At 39.9% G+C, this 25,373-nt stretch overlaps 1 protein-coding gene across 1 annotated transcript in view; it reads left to right on the top strand.

Moving 5' to 3' along the window:
- The window catches only part of LOC128654044 (ATP-binding cassette sub-family C member 5), a 432,957-nt gene that overhangs the window by 163,926 nt on the left and 243,658 nt on the right, over positions 1-25,373 (top strand). Inside the window, exons 13-14 of the mRNA XM_053707695.1 lie at positions 12,445-12,648; positions 17,769-17,894. Coding sequence (XP_053563670.1) covers positions 12,445-12,648; positions 17,769-17,894 — 330 coding nt within the window. The remainder of the gene's footprint in view (positions 1-12,444; positions 12,649-17,768; positions 17,895-25,373) is intronic.

Below are 25,373 nucleotides of genomic sequence, written 5' to 3'. Positions count from 1 at the left end.
ACTCCAGGGAGGACTAACGGGCTTAAACACAGGCCTAATCCTAACCAAGGCCTGACAAAAAGATTGCACGTCTGGCGCATCCGCCACTTATGCAACAAAATAGACAACGCAGAAATCTGACCTTTCAGAGTACTAGCTGACAAACCCTTCTCCAGACCCTCCTAGAGAAAAGACGAAATCCTGACTCTACTCCAAGAGTAGCCTCTTGATTCACACCAATACAGATATTTACACCATATCTTATAGTAAATCTTTCTTGTCACAGGCTTATGAGCCTGAATTATGGTCTCAATGGCCCCTATTTATCAAGCCGTCAACCGCACATATGCTGGTATTCCACAGCGTAATTGTGGCAAGCCTGATTTCCCTTAGTTATCAAAGCCTACAGACCGGCAAAAGTAGAATTATGTGACGTAACATACGATCCACCGGTCTCAGACCGACACAGATCGATGCTTACGTCACTACAGATGTTCTGAATGCAAATTCGGCACTATCTGACTACTTTTGCTAGTTATCAAATTTCTACCAGGTACGCTCGGCACTATTCCGGCCCAGCATACCTGGTTTTCAATCCGCCGCCCTGGAAGCGGCGGATGCCATAGGAATCAATGGGAGTCGGAAAGCAGCAAAGCTCATGTGCTCTGCTGCCCAATATGCCATAGATTCCTATGGGAGAATAAAATGTATGTTTACACTTAACACCCTAACATGTACCCCGAGTCTAAACACCCCTAATCTGCTGCACAGACACTGCCACCACCTACATTATGCATATTAACCCCTAATCTGCTGCCCCGCCACCGCCGCCACCTACATTATACTTATTAACCCCTAATCTGCCCCCCTATACCGCCGCCACCTACATTATACTTATTAGCCCCTAATCTGCCACCCCTACACTGCCGCCACCTACATTATACTTATTGACCCCTAATCTGCCCCCCTACACTGCCGCCACCTAGATTATACTAATTAACCCCTAATCTGCCCCCACTACACCGCTGCCACCTACATTATACTTATTAACCCCTAATCTGCCCCCCCTACACCGCCGCCACCTACATTATGTTATTAACCCCTAATCTGACCCCCTACACCACCTCCACCTACAGTTATTAACCTTTATCCCGCCGCTCCCGGAGCCCACCGCAACTAAATAAAGTTATTAACCCCTAAACCGCCAGCCCCCCACCTCGCCATTAACTAAATTAACCTATTAACCCCTAAACCTAACAACCCGCTAACTTTATATTAAATATTAACTCATCCTTATCTTATAATAAATTTAACCAATTTTTGAATAAAATTAAACTATATTAAACTATGAATTAATCTACCCTAACTATTATACTAAAATTACATTTAAATATATTAAACTAATAATTAATCTACACTAACTTTTATAATAAAATTACATTAAACTATATTAAACTATTAATTAACCTACCCTAACTGTTATACTAAAACTACATTAAACTACAAATTAAATTAACTATAATATATATTTAGAAACCTAACCCTACTCAAATAATTTAAATCTACACTAAACAATTACTAAGTTACAAAAAACTAACAACTTTGTTACAAAAAATAATAAACACTAAGTTACACAAAAAATAAACACTAAGTTAAAAAAAAAAAAAAAAAAAAGTATCAAAGATTTAAACTAATTACACCTAATCTAAGGGCCCTATGAAAATAAAAAGCCCCCCAAAATAAAAAAAAACCCTAACCTACAATAAACTACAAATAGCCCTTAAAAGGGCCTTTTGCGGGGCATTGCCCCAAAGAAATCGGCTCTTTTACCTGTAAATAAAAAATACAAACAACCCCCCAACAGTAAAACCAACCACCCACACAACCAACCCCCCCAAATAAAACATTAACTAAAAAAAAAACCTAAGCTCCCCATTGCCCTGAAAAGGGCATTTGGATGGGCATTGCCCTTAAAAGGGCATTTAGCTCTATTGCACCCAAACCCTAATCTAAAAATAAAACCCACTTAATAAACCCTTAAAAAAACTAACACTAACCCCCTGAAGATCGACTTACTGTTCTGAACTGAAGACCCGACATCCATCCTCAAGGAAGCGGCAGAAGTCTTCATCCAACCGGGCCGAAGTCCTCAACAAAGCCGGGAAAAGTCTTCATCCAAGCCGGGCGAAGTGGTCCTCCAGACGGGCAGAAGTCTTCATCCAGACGGCATCTTCTATCTTCATCCATCCAACACGGAGCGGCTCCATCTTTAAGACATCCGATGTGGAGCATCCTCTTCATCCGGAGTCTTCTTACTGAATGACGGTTCCTTTCAATGACGTCATCCAAGATGACGTCCCTTAGATTCTGATTGGCTGAATTATATCAGCCAATCGGAATTAAGGTAGAAAAAATCCTATTGGCTTATGCAATCAGCCAATAGGATTGAACTTCAATCCTATTGGCTGATCCAATCAGCCAATAGGATTGAACTTGCATTATATTGACTGATTGGAATAGCCAATCTTGGATGACGTCATTTAAAGGAACCGTCATTCAGTAAGAAGACTCTGGATGAAGAGGATGCTTCGCGTCGGATGTCCTGAAGATGGAGCTGTTCCGCGTCGGATGGATGAAGATAGAAGATGCCGTCTGGATGAAGACTTCTCCCGGCTTCGTTGAGGACTTCGGCCCGGTTGGATGAAGACTTCTGCCGCTTCCTTGAGGATGGATGTCGGGTCTTCAGAACAGTAAGTCGATCTTCAGGGGGTTAGTGTTAGGTTTTTTTAAGGGTTTATTGGGTGGGTTTTATTTTTAGATTAGGGTTTGGGTGCAATAGAGCTAAATGCCCTTTTAAGGGAAATGCCCATCCAAATGCCCTCTTCAGGGCAATGGGGAGCTTAGGTTTTTTTTAGTTAGTGTTTTATTTGGGGGGGTTGGTTGTGTGGGTGGTTGGGTTTACTGTTGGGTGTTGTTTGTATTTTTTATTTACAGGTAAAAGAGCTGATTTCTTTGGGGCTATAGCCCGCAAAAGGCCCTTTTAAGGGCTATTTGTAGTTTATTGTAGGTTAGGGGGTTTTTTATTTTGGGGGGGCTTTTTTATTTTCATAGGGCCCTTAGATTAGGTGTAATTAGTTTAAATCTTTCATAATTTCTTTTTTATTTTGTGTAACTTAGTGTTTATTTTTTTGTGTAACTTAGTGTTAGTTATTTTTTGTACCTAAGTTGTTAGTTTTTTGTAACTTAGTAATTTTTTTAGTGTAGATTTAAATTATTTGAGTAGGGTTAGGTGTTTAAATATATAATATAGTTAATTTAATGTGTAGTTTAATGTAGTTTTAGTATAACAGTTAGGGTAGATTAATTATTAATTTAATATAGTTTAATGTAATTTTATTATAAAAGTTAGTGTAGATTAATTATTAGTTTAATATATTTTAATGTAATTTTAGTATAATAGTTAGGGTAGATTAATTAATAGATTATTATAGTTTAATTTAATTCTAAAGTTAAAGTACATTTTCAAGGTTGTGATTATAAGTTAAGTCTAATACAGTGCCCAACATTGTAGTCACTAACTTCATTTTTTATCAAATATAACATAACTTATATAAAATATATATTTACTACTGCCGTTTTTTTTCTTCCGGCTTTCTGCATAGAAAATATTTTTGCGTTCCCACCCGACATTTGCATATGTAAGCGTGCGCGTTCTCATATTTCCCAAGTTATGCGCATGCGCTAAGTTACGCAAACTCTGTCTAACCACCTTAAAGACCGATATGGAATTGCCTTTTGAAATGAGCATGCGACTGTCGGGAAAGCACTTGTTGAGTGAATTCAAGTTTCGTCTTTCACACATGCGCACTATAACAAGTGGGAGGTTATCCTGGTGATTTAGACGCCAATGGGGGAACCAATCCGTTAGATGTGGATTGAATCGTCACACGTGCAATAAAAATTTTTTTTATGTAGGTGGAGGAACGGCGGTAATCTTCAGCAAAAGAAAAAAAGAAATAAAAATATTTACAAAGCGATTCAAACGAATTGATGAATGAAAGTATATTTTATTTTTAATATATATTACATTGCAAACGAACAGTGAATGTAACTTTACTTCCACTTTAAGTTTAAATTTATTATAAGATAGGGATGAGTTAATATTTAATATAAAGTTAGAGGTTGTTAGGTTTAGGGGTTTATAGGTTAATTTAGTTTATGGCGAGGTGGGGTTAATAACTTTATTTAGTTGCGGTGGGCTCCGGGAGCGGCAGGATTGGGGTTAATAAGTATAATGTAGGTGGTGGCGGTGTAGGTGGTGGCAGATTAGGAGTTAATAACATAATGTAGGTGGCGGCGGTGTAGGGGGTGGCAGATTAGGGGTTAATAACATAATGTAGGTGGCGGTGGGCTCCGGGATTGGCGGGATAGAGGTTAATAAATTTATTACAGTGGCGGTGTGCTCTGGGAGCGGCGGTTTAGGGTTTAATAACTTTATTTAGTTGCGGCGGGGTCCGTGAGCAGCGGGATAGGGGTAAAACAGTGTAGTATAGAGTGGGTGTTTAGTGACAGTATACCAATAATTGATGACTGTTGGTTAACAACAGTCCGCTGCTCATCGCCCCGTACTTGGTGCGCGTCTTTTTGACAGCTTTTTTGGTAACTTTGGAGAACATATTCAGGTCCGCGGCAGCGATGTTAGGCGATGTCAGGCGAGCGTATTGATGCCGTCGTATGCAAGTAAGTTGAAGGCTTGATAAGTAGGCCTAAATGACTTACTCTGAAAACTCATGCTTAGATAAAATCAAGTGTTTAATGACCCTGAAGTAGAAGGTCCTTCCTCAGAGGGAGTCTCCACGGAGGTAGAGACAACATTTCCACTAGATCTGCATACCAAATTTTGCGAGGCCACGCCGGTGCTATGAGAATCACTGACGCCCTCTCAAAGGAACAGAGGAAATATGCATGCTAGACTTGAATTCCAAGGGACCGCCAGAGCATCTATCAAGAAAGCCTGTGGATCCCTTGACCTCGAGCCATACCTTAGAAGCTTGGCATTCTGCTGAGAAGCCATGAGATCCAGTTCTGGCTGCCCCCAATTGAGGATTAAACTGGAAAATACTTCCGGATGGAGTTCCCACTCCCCCCGGATGAAGGGTTTGTCGGCTCAGAAAATCCGCCTCCCAGTTGTCCACTCCTGGGATGTGGATTGTAGAAAGATAACAGTTGTGAGACCCCGCCTACTGGATTATCCAGGCCACCACTGTCATGGCGAAGGAACTCCGATTTCCCCCCTGGTGGTTGATGTATGCCACCAATGTTAAGTTGTCCGACTGGAACCTGATAAACCGGGCTAAGGCTAACTGAGCCAGGCCAGTAGAGCATTAAAAATTGCTCTCAGTTCTAGAATGTTTATAGGGAGAACTGACTCCTCCCGAATCCAAAGACCCTGAGAAAGACCAAATTGCTCCCCAACCTAGAAGGCTGGTATCCGAGGTCCTGATCACCCAGGAAGGTCTGCGAAAGCAAGTTCCCTGGTAGAGGTGTATCTGAGATAACCACCACAAAAGAGAGTCCCTTGTCGCCTGATCCAGAACTATTTGCGGAGACAGATCCGCATAGTCCCCGTTCCAATGCCTTAACATGCATAACTGCAGAGGTCTGAGATGGAACCAAGCAAACGGAATGATGTCCATGGAAGCTACCATCAGACCAATTACCTCCATACATAGAGCCACTGACGGCCGAGGAGAGGACTGAAGGACAAGACAAGAGTCGAAGATCTTTGTTTTCTGACCTCTGTCAGAAATATCTTCATTTATAGGGAGTCTATTATGGTCCCTAAAAACACTACTCTTGTGGCTGGAATCAGAGAACTCTTTTCCAGATTTACCTTTAAACCGCGGGAGCGAAGAAAAGACAACAAGATCTCCGTATGAGAGTTTGATTGTTGAAAAGACGGCACCTGAACCATAATGTCATCCAGATAAGGTGCAATGGCAATGCCCCGAGACCGGATCACTGCCAAAAGAGCTCCTAGGACCTTTGAGAAAATTCTGATAGCTGTGGCAAGGCCAAAAGGAAGAGTCACAAACTGGAAATGATTGTCTAAGAAAGCAAACCTTAGAAACTTGTGATGATCCCTGTGAATGGGGACATGAAGGCACGCATCCTTTAAGTCTATAGTTGTCATAAACTGACCCTCTTGAACCAAAGTAAGAATGCAATGTATAGTCTCCATCTTGAAGGAGTGTAATCTTAGGAACTTGTTTAAATACTTTAAGTCTAAAATAGATCTGAAAGTCCCCTCTTTCCTGGGAACCACAAACAGATTTGAATAAAATCACAGGCCTTGTTCCTGCAGAGGAACTGGAACTATAACTCCCAGGGCAATAAGATCCTTGATACAATTTAAGAACGCTTCTCTCTTTATCTGGTCGACAGATAATCTTGAGAGAAGAAACCTGCCTCTGGAAGGAAAAGTCTTGAATACTATCTTGAACCCCTGAGACACAATTTAAACAGCTCACAGGTCTGGGATATCTCGTATCCAAGACTGAGCAAATTGAGAAAGCCTGCCCCCTTCTAAATCTGTTCCTGGATTGGGGGCCGACCCTTCATGCTGACTTCCAGGAATACTTGGATAGTTCCTGCTTGGAAGAGGAAGCAGAGGGTTTACCTCTAAAGTTATGAAAGGAACGAAAATTACTCTGACGTCATTTCTGCTTATTCTTTCTATCTTGATGAAGAAAAGATCCCTTTCCTCCTGTGATATCTGAAATAATTTCAGCCAAACCAGGCCCACAAAAGGTCTTACCCTTGTAGGGAATATCTAATAACTTAGAAGAAACATCTGCAGACCAGGATTGTAACCAAAGGGCTCTGCGAGCTAGAAACGCAAAACCAGACATTTTTGCTCCCAGTTTAATGACCTGAAAGAAAGCATCCATAATAAAGGAACTGGCTAACTTAAGAGCTTTAATCCTGTCCTGGATCTCCTCAAGAGGAGTATCTGTCTGAATAGAATCAGACAAAGCATCAAACCAGTAAGCTGCAGCGCTGTACAGTAGCAATACACACCGCAGGCTGCCATTGAAGACCTTGGTAAACATACATTTTCTTTAATAAAGACTCCAATTTCTTAGCCATTGGATCCTTAAAAGAACAATTATCCTCTATCTGAATAGTGGTCCTCTTAGCCAAAGTGGAAATAGATCCTTCCACCTTAGGAACTGTTTGCCACAACTCCTTAATAGAGTCAGCTATAGAAAACATTTTCTTAGAAATAGGATATGGAGAAAAAGGAAAACCAGGTCTCTCCCACTCCCATGCAATAATCTCAGAAGCACGGTCTGGAACAGGAAATACCTCCACCGCAGAGGGAACATCAAAATACTTGTTCAGCTTACTAGACTTCTTAGGGTTAACAACGATAGTAGTATTGGAGTCATCGAAGGTAGCCAAAACCTCCTTAAGTAACAATCGGAGGTGTTCCAGCTTATGGGGCACAACTGATGTTTCTGGAGAGTCTTTAGACTCTCCAGAAACATCAGTTATGAAGCAGCGGTCACAAAAATCGCTGCTCCATAACCCTGTTTGCCTGTTCTGAACAGGTGGACAGACATGGCTGGAAATCAACCCGATCGAGTACGATCGGGTTGATTGACACCCCCTGCTAGCGGGCCATTGGCCGCGAGTCTGCAGGGGGCGGCGTTGCACCAGCAGCTCTTGTGAGCTGCTGGTGCAATGCTGAATACGGAGAGCGTATTGCTCTCCATATTCAGCGAGGTCTGGCGGACCTGATCCGCACTGTCGGATCAGGTCTGCCAGACCTTGTTAAATATAGGCCCAAATCTGAAGGACACAACTTCAGCATCATAAGGAATTATACTGCCTGAATCCGAAGTTTAACCCTCAGATGCACCCAAAGAATCTTCATCCTCAGACTTCTGAGAGGAAATACTTTGATTAGCCACCTCAGGATCAGAAACCTTACTTACTGTTTTTCTTTAAATTTCCTTTTGCATTTTCCCTGCAGCATGGGAAAAGCAGACAGCGCCTCAGATACCGCAGAAGACTCCTGGGCAGCAATCTCTTGCAAAGTAACTCCAGACGGAGCATGAGAGGAAACGCAGGACACTGCATGTGCAGATGAATAGGATTGGGACGCTTGAGGAGAAAGCTGTGGCACATCTGAAACAGGAGGCTCCTGAACAGCATCCTCCGCCTTAGCTAATGATGGCTGAGGATCAAAAAGTCTATTTCTATACGCTAAAGTTATTTCAATATATGAAGAACAAAAAGGTACTGGGGGTTCCACCTGGGCATCAAAACATAAGCTACAGGTAACATCCTGCACAGCCTCCTGATCCATAATACAAAAAAAATAAAATAAAACATTTTTCCTTTTTTTTTCTTCCTTTTTTTTTAATATCTTTTAACAAAGGATATAATACAGAACCAAAAAACGTTCTTAAATAAATGTTCCCATTAAATTTACCAAATCAAGAAAACATACCCCAGGTAACACTCTACACCTCAGCAGAATTACTGAGGTGCCCTACCTGTCCTGTAACCCGCAGCAAACTGAGGAAAAAAACTATCCCGTTTACAATCCGGATTTCCAGAGAAGCAAAAACAGCAAGAAGCCTTTTAAACAGCAGAGCCATCTGAAATATGTGCACCTCACTCTTACAGGAAGTGAAGAAAAGCATCAAAAAAACTCTGACATTACAGAATCAGAACCTCCCTAAAAGGGGCGGTCCTACAGCAGACAAAAAAAGCAATTTTTTAAATTTATTTTTAAAAACAACTCTCTTGAAAACAGGCTTAAAAACAAACAATAACCCCCCCACACACAAAAAAGTACATAATCCGTTACTAAAAAATGGATCCTCACTGAGCCATTAATAAAATAAATAACTGCCATAAAACCTGCACCCTGACAGAAATAATAAAAAACGTCCCCCTGCAGCATTTCAGCTGAATAATTGCCAAATTTTTCACTGCTACATAGAAAAATAAACTGGCATTTACCTTAATATTTATCTGTCCGGCAGTAGGACAGCTCACCTGGTTTGAGAGGATGCCATCCCTCACATGGACCTGTGGAAATACAGAAATATTGAGTAAACTTACTCAGGCTATATAAATAGGGCAGCAAAATTTTTCGTGAAAACACAGTGAGCATTGTACCCAATTGCTTAAATTCCTAGGGCTATTCAGCCCTCTATCATACTAACTATTACAGGCCCTGAGACCCTGACGATGACGACCAAGATGGTGCTAGCAGCCGTCGCTAGATGGCAGGAAGCGTTGCTGAAATCGCTCAATGTCCATTTGTTGGAGTTAGAAAACTAGCTGTCCGTTATCCTTCTGGCTGAGCAGCGGAACCCAAAGCAACAGCCGAACACCCAGTGTGAGCACAATGCACTGATAGTAGGGGACGCCACCACTGTTACTCAGCAACAGATCCAGGTGATTGATTACCCAGGCAATAGTCATGGGCATCTACCCGCATTAGACCAAAGTGGAGAAACTGTACTCACAGCGACCAGAATACTTACCCCAAAGATTGGACGAGATTGTGCACAAGGACGCTCTTACAGGAAGCGAGACCGACTTCTAGCAGGAGGGTTGGTAGCGGACACACAGAGAAGGCGTCCTCCCCTCTCGAGGGTCCAGATCTCCTCATCGCACAGAGATTTTGGGATGGCAACTGGACATTTCTACTATTGTGTGCCTCTAGACCCACACAAGCCACATTTCAGAACATCAGGCATTTCGAGTGTCTTGCCCCTGCGCTCATCGACCCTGTATAGCTGTGCCAAATGGCAGCTCAGAGATCCGCTAACTGATCTTAGGCTAGCATGCATGCTCCGGTTCAATATAAACTTGCGCACATCTGGATGGGTTTCGTTAACCAGAGTTGGCATCAGCTGAATGATCACCAAATCTGGGACAGTTATCCTAAGAACAGGTACTGGACAAGACCGCAGTTTACTTTCTAGGACATATGTATGCAGGAAGAAAGCAGTATCATTTTTCCCACACTGAACTTACTGATTTGTGAAGCGAGGAACTTGCATCTCTAGTTTGCCTTTCAATGGGGCAGGTTTCATATTATCATTTCATGGTGCAATATTGAGTGTTATTTATACCTTCTTATTTACCGCTGTCAATATATTAGGACACGTTCTCCATGATTTTATATCCAGTATCTGTTGTTATTGTTGATATATTTTTAGTCTAGCAAAACGTCCTATGTTAATTTTGATAACTTATGCTTGCAGTCACAGGAAATCTTTTGGTACAAGATGATGATTATAATCGCTAGTATACCATACCACTCTTCTGCTATCCTTTTTTACTACAGATATGCGGTAATAGATTGGCTTACATCTAAAGCTTAACTCTATCTCTCACCTCTACACTTTAGCTAAATCTGAAGTTGGGTTGGTATGATTTTGGGCAACTCACTGATGACACAAGATTCTATGATGGTCACTAACTCGTTATTCTTATCTAGTAGTGTATGAATTGGCCTGCCTTTACCCACAGCTCCATTTATACATCACATTTTATGGATTTTAATAGTATTTGGGGACCATGTCTTACTATCAGGTATAAGTCTCTACGGGCTGACAGCAGTGACTCGACTCTTTATGTATATATTACGTAATATAGTACAATGGACTCTATTTTTACTCCTATTGCTGGGTGTGGGTGTTCTTTAGCTCTAACATGATGAAACATTTCATGAACTTCAGCCTAACTCACATTTCACATTAGCCAGGCAATGACTCCATAGCTTATCATTTTAAAGAATCTCATAAAGGACTTAACATCTAATAAATAAGCTATATTAATAGATATTTTAAATAATGCCCTTACACCTATTCAGCTCTCTCCAGTGTCCCTGCTTACTTTAAATACCAAGTGTTGTTAGCACAACTTAAGCTGAAGGCTACCACACCTTATCTATTTATTGAGGTCATGCACAGCCAATTCAGACAGCTGATATCTCTCCATCCGCGGCCAGGATGGTGGGTCACAGTTGTCCTAGCCAGTGAGGTAATGTGTGTCCCTCAGACCTTATAGCTACTAATGTGTATAGATGTCAAGCAACTTTAAAGCCTAATTAATCAGACAGTACTGTATTACAATAGCCTACTCATATACCTTTATACCTTGTCTTACCTGCCAATTTACGCAATTATGGTTTCATTAAATTTGAATTTGCCCCCGACAGCAGTGGCTAAGTCTAGATGCTGCTACGAGATGGTTTACCTAGTCTCAGTTACAGTTTATCCGCGGTCCCTACACATCTGTTACATTAATCCCTGCAAGTCATCCACTATATTTTATTACATATGGGCTCTATATACTGAAATTATATATTTTACATTAAAACAGCATAGCACAGCTATTTCGTCCAATACCGTGGTTCTTGGCTACTATGTTTTGTACACCCTGAGGATTAACATTCTCATATTGAAAAACCTTGATATTTCCTACAGGTTGCTCCTTACTGTCCTATGAGTATGATATCACAGTTATATATAGATATATAAAATAAAAAATGAGGTGTGTTTTGAGACCCAAAAGTGGTCTCCAGTGTTTCAAGATAACCTCCATTATTAATCCCAATATGTATGTGTGAGGTCCATGAGTGGCCTCCTCAGTACCTTGGAAGGTTTACAATTAGATTGGCAATCTATTCCTTTGTTAACTATCAACACTGTTTGTTGATGTTTGTTTTTGACCAACTGCTTCTATACATATGACGCTGCAATGTATTGGAACTTTTCTGTAATTTTGTGCCTGTATGCCATATCTGAAGCCTCAATAAAAAATATTATAAAAAACAAAAAACAAAAACACATAATATGGAGACAGGTAGAGAGGAAGAAACATGTTTTATAAAATGTACACATATACATGATCCATATGTTATCATCCTCTAAAAATAAAGGGACATAGAAAAAAAAATCTTGATTGTAGATCAGACACCAAAACTTCACCTCCTCCTTGTACTGCAGGCAAAGAGAATGACTGGGGATTATGGGTAAGGGAAGTGACATATATAGAAGCTTTGCTGTAGTGCTCTTTGCCTCCTCCTGCTGGCCAGGAAGGATATTCCCACTAGTAATTGATGATTTCATGGACTCACCATATCTTAAGAAAGAAATAACAATATATAACAATATTAGGACTAAATCAAAGCAAAAAAGAGCAGTTTATCCTCTATCATTTGTGCTGGTATAAGTCTATTTAAATATATTTCAACTAATGTGAGACTAGATCAGTGAGCAACAAGTGCAGCATTACTCTTGGATTACTGAGGGGGAATATTTAAGACTGTTTTTCTGCCTAATCATGGATAAAGCATTTTTTCATGTCTATATGTAAATGATCCTGCAATATTCATTAAACATATTGATCATATATGTATTTGTCCTGTAGATAGGGGAACGTGGTGTTAACCTCAGTGGAGGACAGCGCCAAAGGATCAGCCTTGCACGTGCTCTATACAGTTTGAAAAGTGTGGTCCTTCTAGATGACCCTCTCAGTGCAGTTGACGTTTATGTGGGAGCTGAACTGTTCATCAAGGCAATTAAGACTGGAATGAAGAATAGGAGTATCCTGTTTGTAACTCATCAGCTTCAGGTACAGTATAAATATAGTTTAAATGCAAATGCATTGCCTGTGAAATGTTGTCTGTGTTAATCAGAAAGTGACTGGTCATTAGGGAATAGTGTCATGCTACTAATTAAGACAATGAGTAGAAAAAGCTGCTTTTAAATCTATGTAAATCAATATGCAAGTGTGCTGCCCCTATTATAAGGCATGGGCGTCCCAGCAAATTCACCCCAAGGTCAGACCGTGCAATGCTCAGACAAATTGCAAAAAACCCAGTTACATCTAAGACTCTACAGGCCTCAGTTAGCATGTTAAATGTTAAAGTTCATGACAGTACAATTGTAAAAAGACTGAACAGGTATGGTTTGTATGGAAGGGTTGCCAGGAGAAAGCCTCTTCTCTCTAAAAAGAACATGGCAGCATAGCTTAGGTTTGTAAAGTTGCACCTAAACAAACCACAAGACTTCTGGAACAATGTCCTTTGGACCGATGAGACCAAAGTGGAGATGTTTGATCATAATGCACAGTGCCACGTTTGGCGAAAACCAAACTCAGCACAAACACCTCATGCCAACTGTCAAGCACGGTTGTGAAGGAGTGATGATTTAGGATTGTTTTGCAGCCACAGGACCTGGGCACCTTGCAGTCATTGACTCGATCATGAACTCCTCTGTTTACCAAAGTATTCTAGAGTCAAATGTGAGGCCATCTGTCCAACAGCTAAAGCTTGGTCGAAATTGGGTCATGCAACAGTAACAATGATCCCAAGCACACCAGCAAATCTACAACAAAATGGATAAAAAAAATAAAAGAATCACAGTCTTGCAATAGCCCAGTCAAAGTTCAGACCTCAACCCGATTGAAAAGCTGTGGCGGGACCTTAAGAGAGCTGTGCATAAATGAAAGCCTGCTAAACTCAATGAACTGAAGAGTGGGTCAAAATTCCTCCACAACGATGTGAGAGACTGATAAAGTCATACAGAAAATGTTTACTTCAAGTTATTGCTGCAAAAGGTGGTTCTACAAGCTATTGAATCATAAGATGTACTTATTTTGTCACACATTTTGGCTTTATTTTTGTTAAATTAACCATGACGCAGTGTAATATGTAATGTATTGTTGTTCATCTGAGGTTGCATTTACCTAATTTTAAGATCTGCTGAGGACCATATGATTTTTATTTTGTCCTGATACATAAAAACATAGCATTCAAAGAGGGTGTACATTATTTTCCACATGACTGTATGTTGTGTTCTTTCATTTGTCTCAACATTTTCATTTAGTTTTGACTGTATAACAGTAGTTGAAGTATTAAAACAGAACAGCCTCATTATGGGCATATTGTTTGGTTTGACTGTTTCAAAGTGGTCCAAATACAAATTTGAGGTTTTTTAGTCATAAGGATCATTAGAAAAAACAGTCATATAATAATAACACATTTTTAAAACTAATTTTTAAAATGTTATGCTGAATTTTCCGAGGTTTATTAATTGGATATTTTAGTTACTCCTCTATGACTGGAAGTTTTCAAACATATACACAAAGATAATACAAATTTACAAATAATTTACATATATATATATATATATATATATATATATATTTTTTTTTAATGGACAATTTGTATATATGTTTATATTTTAATTACAGAACCATAATCTTTTGAAAACTATGCTTCTGATCAACATGAATGAAATTGCAAATTGGCATTTAATTCAGTCTAACATGCATCATAGTCAATGATCAGTCTTCCCTCCCAGTTAAGATCTCTAAAAAATGTTATACTAGTGTTACAGTCACAACACATTACAAATAATTGATAGTGTAGGTGCCTGGACATCAGAAATATTTATATGTTTCTCCTACATGCAACTTAAGTAAAAGATTTTATCAGCATGGGAACACTATTTACCTCAATATTGCACAACTAATTCAATATCCAGCCTTTGGGGCCTATGTATCAAATGTCTTGCGGACCTGATCCGGCAGTGCGAATCCGGCTCCGCAAGACCTCGCTGAATGCGGAGAGCAATATGCTCTCTGTATTCAGCATTGCACCAGCAGTTCACAAGAGCTGCTGGTGCAACGTCGCCCCCTGCAGACTCGCGGCCAATGGGCTGCCAGCAGGGAGGTGTCTATCAACCCGATCGTACTCAATCGTTTTGAATTGTGGCGATTCATGTCCGCCTGCTCAGAGCAGGCGGACAGGGTTATGGAGCAGCGGTCTTTAGACCGCTGCTTCATAACTGCTGTTTCTGGTGAGTCTGAAGACTCGCCAGAAACACGGGCCCAAAAGCGGCATCCGGAGCTTAATAAATGGGCCTCATTGTATAAATCTTGGTGGCGGCATCTTATACATGTCAATGTCATATAAATAGCAGCATTAACCCCTACTGCCATAGGATACCCCCTATACCCCTAGAAATTAGCTAAAAGTTATGCATTCTAAATTTGATTAGAAGTAATTTTGTAGTATAGCTGCTTTTATAAAAAATACTTAATTTTAAAGTTATAACTCAACTCTCAAGTGATATTGTGGTTTGCCACATATATTCCTCTACATGATAAAGAGCACACAGTAGTGCACGTGAACCAGAACGTGAACCAGAACAAACTAATAATAGATATCATGGGGCCGATTTAACAATCTCCGTATCGGCCCCAATGCATCTGTTTCCTAAGACCGCTACTCCTTAACTCGTCGTGCTCTGAGGCTGTGGACATCAATCTACCCGATCGTATACGATCCGGTTGATTGACACCCCTGCTAGCGGGCGATTGGCCGCGGATCTGCAGGGGGCGGCATTGCACAAGCAGTTCACCAGAACTTCTTGTGCAATGATAAATGCTGACATCATATACTGTTGGCATTTATCGATGTCTGGCGGACATAATCGTTACAGAGGATCATGTCCGCCAGACAAATGATAAATCAGCCCACATATGTATTCTTCATTGGCATCAGTATGGTGGTTCATGCTATTAATCTATTAAAATGGTTAAAGGACCACTAAATACAGTACAATTGCATAATTAACAAGTGTATAATAAAAAGACAATGCGATAACACCTAGGGGCTGTATTGTATCATGTCAGCAAGACATCGCTGAATGCCGACAGCATACGCTGTCTGCATTTAACATTGCACAAGCAGTTCTGGTGAACTGCTTGTGCAATGCCTCCCCCTGCAGATTTATGGCCAATTGGCTGCTAGCAGGGGGTGTCAATCAACCCGATCGTATTTGATCGGGTGGATTGATGTCCACAGCCTCAGAGACAGCAGACGAGTTGAGACTGCTGCTTCTTAACTCCTGTTTCTGGCGAGCCTGAAGGCTCGCACGGAAACAGGGGTATTTGGCCCCATTCAGGCCATGATAAATCAGCCCCCATCTCTGAATTTCAAATAAGCTGTTGATTTTTTTCTGGCAATTTTTTTTCTGTCCAATTTTGCGGACCCTTGTATCTTTTGACAAACATCAGCCAGTCACAGACTAAAATTGCAAAAGATACCATATTGCTATTGTTTTTCAGATAAAATGTGTGTGTGTAATGCAAATAAGCATGTTGTGTGCTCACTCGCTCATTGACAACAAAATTGAGTACACACCTAAGTGGAAATGGCCAAATTGGGCCCAATTAGCCCTTTTCCCTCTTCGGTGTAATGTGACTCGTTAGTGTTACAAGGTCTCAGGTGTAAATGGGGAGCATGTGTGTTAAATTTGGTGTTATCGCTCTCACATTCTCTCATACTGGTCACTGGAAGTTCAACATGGCACCTCATGGCAAAGAACTCTCTGAGGATCTGAAAAAAAGAATTTTTGCTCTACATAAAAATGGGCTAGGGTATAAGAAGATTGCCAAGACCCTGAAACTGAGCTGCAGCACAGTGGGCAAGACCATAGAGTGGTTTCACAGAACAGGTTCCACTCAGAACAGGCCTCGCCATGGCTGACCAAAGAAGTTAAGTGCACGTGTTCAGCATCATATCCAGAGGTTGTCTTTGGGAAATAGACGTATGAGTGCTGCCAACATTGCTGCAAAGGTTGAAGGGGTGCGGGGTCAGCCTATCATTTCCCAGACCATACGCTGCACACTGCATCAAATTGGTCTGCATGGCTGTCATCCCAGAAGGAAGCCTCTTCTAAAGAGGATGCACAAGAAAGCCCGCAAATAGTTTGCTCAAGACAAGCAGATTAAGGAAATGGATTACTGGAACCATGCCCTGTGGTCCTATGAGACCAAGATAAACTTATTTGGTTCAGATGGTGTCAAGAGTGTGTGGCGGCAACCAGGTGAGGAGTACAAAGACAAATGTGTCTTGCCTACCGACAAGCATGGTGGTGGGAGTGTCATGGACTGGTCCGGCATGAGTGCTGCCAGCACTGGGGAGCTACAGTTCATTGAGGGAACCATGAATCCCAACATGTACTGTGACATACTGAATCAGAGCATGATCCCAAACTTGATAACGACCCCAAACACACCTCCAAGATGACTACTGCCTTGCTAAAGAAGCTGAAGGTAAAGATGGACTGGCCAAACATGTCTCCAGACCTAAACCCTATTGAGCATCTGTGGGGCATCCTCAAATGGAAGGTGGGGGAGCACAAGGTCTCTAACATCTACCAGCTCCATGATGTCGTCATGGAGGAGTGGAAGAGGACTCCAGGGCCAACCTGTGAAGCTCTGGTGAACTCCATGCCCAAAAGGGTTGAGGCTCTGGTGAACTCCATGCCCAAGAGAGTTGAGGCAGTGCTGGAAAATAATGGTGGCCACACAAAATATTGACATTTTGGCCCAATTTGGACATTGCCACTTAGGAGTATACTCACTTTTGTTGCCAACGGTTTAGACATTAATGGCTGTGTGTTGAGTTATTTTGGGGGGACAGCAAATTTACACTGTTATACAGGCTGTACACTCACTACTTTACATTGTAGCAAATTGTAATTTCTTCAGCGTTGTCACATGAAAAGATATAATAAAATATTTACAAAAATGTGAGGGGAGATACTGTGTATGTATATGTATATATATATATATATATATATATATATATATATATATATATATATATATATATATAAATGTTCTTTGTGTTTCTGTTGGACTCGGTATAATCCAGATATGTTTACATTTTCTGACAGTACCTCAGGGAATGTGATGAAATTATTTTTATGAAAGATGGACATATTGCAGAGCAAGGAGCACATGATGACCTCATGAATCAGAAGGGTGACTATGCAGTATTATTTCAGAGCAGACAGCAAGAGGTAAGAACACACTATTTAAAAAGAAGTTTACCTATTTTTACTTTGTAAAACTTATATTTTGATGTATTGCTCCCCTATAGCCTGAATTAAACACATTCAGGGCCCGGTTCTCTAAAGCTTTCTGCTTTGGTAAGACTATCTTCCAAGACATCTCCTCATTACTGGGAGGTCCCTCAAAGGACTTTAGAGAGGCAAATGTTAGCTTGAGAGCTAATCGTTCTTCCTGATGCAAGTGAGAGGAATCTACATTACAATATAATACTCAATTTTTGTGTAATATCTCTCCATGACGACATAGTTAGTAAATAGTTATTAACTATTTACTAACTACCTAGTTAAAATAAATACAAACTTACCTGTGAAATAAAACCTAAGCTGCCTACACTAAAACCTACCATTACAAAAAATAACAAACAAAATTATCCAAAACAATAAAATTATTCCTGTTCTAATCAGTGACGTGCGGTGAGAGGCTGGTGAGGCACTGGCTGTGATACGCCCGAGAAACATACACCTATATCAATATATATATATATATATATATATCAATATATATATATATATATATATATATACAGACACTAACTCTCTCTCACACTCTCTCACTCTCACACTCTCTCTCACTCTCTCTCACTCTCAAACTCTCTCTCACTCTCACTCTCTCGCACACACTCTCTCACACACTCTCTCTCACACTCTCTCTCTCACACTCTCTCTCTCACACACTCTCACTCTCTCTCACACTCTCTCTCTCACACTCTCTCTCTCACTCACAGTGCACTCTTACACTCACACACTCTGTCACACACTCTCTCACACTCTCTCTCACACACACTCTCTCTCACTCACACACACACTCTCTCTCACTCACTCACACTCTCTCTCACACACACACACTCTCTCTCTCATACTTTATCTACTTATGCTCTCCTTGCAAATTCAGCCCATTAAAATGGGGTGTGGTTTCGCTTAGCATAACCCATTATTGTATATACAAAAATAAACCTAAAACGTTTCCTATACAGTTAACACTCTACATCTGGGGCGCGATCCGATATAAGGCGTACTTTTAAGCTCAAGCGAGGGAACCCGCGCCGCCCATAGTTTCACCTCGCACATTGGAGTATCCAATATACCCCGCCGGCAGTTGCTAAAGTGCCGTAAGTCAGATAAACTAACGATGTCCAGAAATAAGCGTAACTACAAATTCCTGGAGTCGCCAGTGACTTACGGCACTTTAGAAAATGCCTGCGCCTACAAAAACTTACTAAAGTATAAAATCTCCCATAACTGTCTAACACGCCTCCCAAAAATAGCCCGACATGTATACCCCTCTATCCGCAATCCGCCCTCTCACTCCTAACAATAAATTTATTAACCCCTAAGCCGCCACTCCCGGACCCCGCTGCCACCTATATTATATGTATTACCCCCTAATCTGATCCCCCTACACCGCCGCCACCTATATTATATGTATTACCCCCTAATCTGACCCCCCTACACCTCCGCCACCTATATTAAATGTATTACCCCCTAATCTGAAACCCCTACACCGCCTCCACCTATATTAAATATATTAACCCCTAATCTGATCCCTCTACACCGCAGCCACCTATATTAAATATATTACCCCCTAATCTGACCCCCCCTACACCGCCGCCACCTATATTAAATATATTACCCCCTAATCTGACCCACTACACCGCCGCCACCTATATTAAATGTATTACCCCCTAATTCGACCCCCCTACACCGCCGCCACCTATATTAAATATATTAACCACTAAACCTAAGTCTAACCCTAACACCCCCTAACTTAATTATTATTTAAATAAATCTAAATAATATTAATATTATTAACTAAATTATTCCTATTTAAAACTAAATACTTACCTATAAAATAAACCCTAAGATAGCTACAATATAATTAATAATTACATTGTAGCTATTTTTGGGTTTATATTTATTTTACAGGTAACTTTGTATTTATTTTAACTAGGTACAATAGCTATTAAATAGTTAATAACTATTTAATAGCTACCTAGTTAAAATAATTACAAAATTACCTGTAAAATAAATCCTAACCTAAGTTACAAATACACCTAACACTACACTATCAATAAATTAATTAAATAAACTACAATTATCTAAACTAAAATACAATTAAATAAACTAAACTATATTACAAAAAACCCCCACTAAATTACAAAAAATCAAAAAATGTTACAAGAATTTTAAGCTAATTACACCTAATCTAAGCCCCCTAATAAAATAAAAAATCCCCCCAAAATAATAAAAATTTCCCTACCCTAAACTAAATTACAAATAGCCCTTAAAAGGAGAAGGTCCTGTTCCAGGCGGTGAAGTCTTCTTCCAAGCGGCGACCTCTTCTTCTTCCAGGAACCAGCCGGCGCGGAGGAGTTGAAGACCAATGACCGCGGAGCTGAAGACCGTTGACTCTGGAACTGAAGACCGGCAACTATGGAACTGAAGATCGGCGACGCTGGAACTGAAGACCGCAGAGCTATGGAGCGTGGAGGATCCTCTTTATACGATCTCCGCCGTACACTGAATAGGAATTCAAGGTATGCGATTAAAAATGGCGTCCCTTGAATTCTTATTGGCTGATTTGAGCCTTCAAATTCAAATCAGCCAATCGGATGAGAGCTACTTTAATTCTATTGACTGATTTGAATAGCCAATAGAATAAGAGCTACTGTAATTCTATTGGCTGATTTGAATAGCCAATAGAATGTCAGTAGTTCTTATTCTATTTGTAATTTAGTTTAGGGTAGGGAAATTTTATTATTTTTGGGGGATTTTATTTTATTATGGGGCTTAGATTAGGTGTAATTAGCTTAAAATTCTTGTAATATTTTTTTATTTTTTGTAATTTAGTGTTGGTTTTTTGTAATATAGTTTAGTTTATTTAATTGTATTTTAGTTTAGATAATTGTAGTTTATTTAATTAATTTATTGATAGTGTAGTGTTAGGTGTATTTGTAACTTAGGTTATGATTTATTTTACAGGTAATTTAGTAATTATTTTAACTAGGTAGCTATTAAATAGTTATTAACTATTTAATAGCTATTGTACCTAGTTAAAATAAATACAAAGTTACCTGTAAAATAAATATAAACCCTAAAATAGCTACAATGTAATTATTAATTATATTGTAGCTATCTTAGGGTTTATTTTATAGGTAAGTATTTAGTTTTAAACAGGAATAATTTAGTTAATTATATTAATATTATTTATATTTATTTAAATAATAATTAAGTTAGGGGGTGTTAGGGTTAGACTTAGGTTTAGGGTTTAATATATTTAATATAGGTGGCGGCGGTGTAGGGGGATCAGATTAGGGGTTAATATATTTAATATAGGTGGCGGCGGTGTAGGGAGCTCAGATTAGGGGGTAATACATTTAATATAGGTGGCGGCGGTGTAGGGGGGTTAGATTAGGAGGTAATATATTTAATATAGGTGGCAGCGGTGTAGGGGGGTCAGATTAGGGGGTAATACATTTAATGTAGGTGGCGGCGGGGTCCGGGAACGGCGGTTTAGGGGTTAAACACTTTATTAGGTATTGCGGTTGGGGATTGCGGTTGACAGGTAGATAGACATTGCGCATGCGTTAGGTGTTAGGTTTTATTTTGCTGGCAGTTTAGGGAGTTACGGTGCTCCAATACACAGCGCAAGGCTTGCTACACCTGCATTTTGTGGTGAGGTGAAAATGGAGTAAGATCTCTCCATTTTCGCCACGTAAGTCCTTACGCTGTATATTAGATACCAAACTGCGCGTATTTTGTATGTCAGTCTATGGGCCTAAAAACTACGGGCGAAGGCAGAAATATACGAGCGTAACTTCTATGTTACGCCGTATATGTGATACCAAACCTGCGCAAAATCTGGCGTCGCCGGCTTCTGCGGGCGACACTGCATATTGGATGGGGCCCCTGGTTTAAAAATTAATTGGAAATACATTTAGGAGGAAAAATGTTCAGCACACTCACTGTAACAATCACAGAGATATTGATATGTTCAGTTTGTCATTATTATTAACTACTGTGTATTTTTATGTTTGTGCACTTGAAAACATAGGTCAGGTTAAATTTAAGGACTAGAAGATTTCAATGCCACATACTCACAGAAGTTTCCTCTTGAGACCAGCAGTGGCTTTTAAGCAGAACTTTAATTATGTATTTAACCCCATTGCAGGAGTTAAATGCAAATAAAGCATGTACTTTTTTTGTCATTATTATGGTCATTTGATAAGAATCAGTAAGGGCAAAATGTGTAAATTTGTCTATAAACTCCTCCTAAGTTTTTTAGATGCATTATTATTATTATTTTGTTTTAATGTTTGTAATTAATAATGTATTTTGTATTGTGTATTTTCTGAAATGTATACTACAAGGTACATGACTGTTCATCTCTTGTTATTATTTGACAAGACTATGCCTACTTATGCTATCTAGAAATTTAAAGGGACATGAAACTCACCATTTTTTTTCGTGATTCTGATAGAGTATACAAGTTTAAGCAACTTTAAAATTTACTTCTTTTATTAAATGTGTTACATTCTTTTGGTATCCTTTGTTGAAGGAGCAGCAATGCACCATTGAGATCTCACTGATGACATGTGGTGAACCAATGGCAAGAGGTATATATATTCCACCACCAATCAGTAGCTAGCTTCCTGTAATGCATTTTTGCTCCTGAACCTATCTAGGTATGATGTTCAACAAAGGACTCCAATAGAGCCAAGCAAATTACATAATAGAAGTAAAGGGGAAAGTTGTTTAAAATTCCATGCTCTGTCTCAATCATAAAAGAAAATACTTGAATTTACTTTAACCTTTAAATTTAAAATTTCTATCATGCATTTAAAAAAAATGAATTTTATTAAAATATGGTTTTGCATAAATATAGGTCGATACAGACAGAGAGCCATACACACATATATTTATATTTCCTCAGTATAGAAACATGTTTTACAGAAAGAAAATACAAAACATGTATTACATTTTAAAATAACCCCTCTAAGATTCATAACAGAAAAAAATGACTTTAATGCCCTCAAACAGCCTTTTGTTTACCCTATATTGTATATAATTGTTATACTACATAATTCACAAGAGGTGGAGTGCCCTTGTCTTGCTGAACTGGTTTTCTTTGGTATATTTCATTACTATGAACTTGAAGTTCGAACCTACTTGATAACTGCACATTTCTGGAAGGGGGCCATTTTTGTGACTTATCTTAGATAATTTCCTATAGGTGTCAGCCGCTCTGGAATCAATCCGGGATGTAACCCAACTGCTAGCGTGAATTGAAAGCACACGCTAGCACACTGAGAAATATCCAGGACGTGACCCACTCAGGAAGCAGATTAGAAGATAACAAAAATGAATATTGTTCCAGAATGCAGGAAAGCCACAAAGGATAAAACGTCCCTTTAAGTAGTACAAAGAACAAACAGGAAATGCTCTTACTTGAAGCTACTGAAAAAGGTCCTCTTTAGCAGGCTTGTAAAACAAAGGAAAAGTTCTCTTTTGCAGCTTGTAAAAGTATAATGTCCCTTTAAGCAGGTTTATCACAAACAGAAAGGCTAAGTTCTCTTTTGCAGCTTGTAAAAGTAAATGTCCCTTTTAAGCAGGTGTATAACAAACAGAAAAGCAAAGTTCTCTTTTGCAGCTTGTAAAAGTAAAAGTCCCTTTTAAGCAGGTGTATAACAAACAGAAAGGCAAAGTTCTCTTTTGCAGCTTGTAAAAGTAAATGTCCCTTTTAAGCAGGTGTATAATAAACAGAAAGGCAAAGTTCTCTTTTGCAGCTTGTAAAAGTAAAATGTCCCTTTAAGCAGATTTTGTTTATCAAAGAAAAGGTTTAAAGGTAAAGGCAAAAGCAAGGTCAGGCAGGCAGAAGTCGGCATCCAAATATCAGCAAAAGGGTAAAAGCTACAGGCAAGGTCAGGCAGGCAGAAGTCAATATCCAAATAACAGCAAGTAGGGATTAGGCAAGAGGCTTGGTCAGGCAGGCAGAAGTCGGTACACAAAAGAACAAAATTGATATGGTACTCACAATCCAGGGAAACAAACAAACGGGCCCAGATTCAGATCTCCCGCTGAGATTTAAAGGGCAGGAGCGTAACCGTCATCAGAGGGGTGTGAGAGAAAGCGTCATGTTGCTAAGCAACATGACGTCAGAGGCACAGAGAAGTTCCGGGAGCCGCGGCGACACGGCGATGAACGGAAGCAATCATGACAGCACCCCCTCCTCAAGGACCCCTCCGGGGGACAGGACCAGGTCTATCAGGATGAGTCTTGTGGAAGGTCTTGACCAATATAGGAGCATTTACTTGATGAGCAGGTTCCCAAGAACGTTCCGTGACTGGATAACCCTTCCAATGAATGAGATAATACAATTTCTTGCCCCGCAACTTGGAATCTAGAATATGGCTGATCTCAAACTCAGGATGTCCATGCACCAATAACGGTGGAGGTTTAGAAAAAGGTTTAGAATACTTGTTAATCATCACAGGTTTTAAAAGAGAAACATGGAATACCGGATGGACTTTGAGAGACTTGGGTAAAGCTACCCGATAAGCAGTGGAACATACCTGACCCAGTATTCGGAAAGGACCCACATATCGTGGTCCCAATTTGTTAGAAGGTTGTTTCAGGCGAAGAAATCGAGAGGAAATCCAAACTTTATCACCAGGGCGATATTTGGGAGCCTTCTTCCGTCGAAGATCCGAAAAGAACTTGTAACGTCTAGAAGTTACAGAAAGAATACGATGTATCTTCTGCCAATGTCGAGTTAATCTTCGGGCTGTAAGATCAGAAGCAGGATTCACTGTGGAGGAAGTATGCAAAGGGAATGTCCTAGGCTGATATCCGTAAGCTGCATGAAAAGGAGAAGTCTGAAGGGAGGAATTGTACCGGGCATTATGAGCCAATTCAGCCAAAGGAAGGTAAGAAGTCCAGTTAGAGTGATAATGATCCACATAATGTCTAAGATATGTTTCAAGACACTGGTTTACTCTTTCAGTCTGACCATTTGATTGTGGGTGGTGAGAAGTAGAGAGAGATATAGTAGTACCAAAATGTTTACAAAGTGACCTCCAAAATCGAGAAACGAATTGTACCCCTCTATCTGAAACAATATCTAGAGGAAATCCATGGATTCTTACAATATGTAGAATAAAAAGTTCAGAGAGTCTTTTGGCAGATGGTAATCCTGGCAAGGGTACAAAATGAGCCGTCTTAGTGAACCTGTCGACCACCACCCAGATAGTATTGTTCCCAGTGGACAAGGGAAGATCGGTAATAAAGTCCATGGATACATGAGTCCAAGGCTGGTGAGGTATAGGCAATGGTTGGAGTAATCCTGAAGGAAGTTGGCGTGGAGTTTTGTTCATGGCACATTGTGTGCATACTGAGACGTAATCCTTCACATCTTGAGAGAGTGTAGGCCAC

This window comes from Bombina bombina, chromosome 3 (assembly GCF_027579735.1).
Source record: "Bombina bombina isolate aBomBom1 chromosome 3, aBomBom1.pri, whole genome shotgun sequence".
NCBI lineage: Eukaryota > Metazoa > Chordata > Amphibia > Anura > Bombinatoridae > Bombina > Bombina bombina.
The sequence above is the reverse complement of the archived record's forward strand: the minus strand, read 5'-3'. Positions and strand labels throughout refer to the sequence as shown.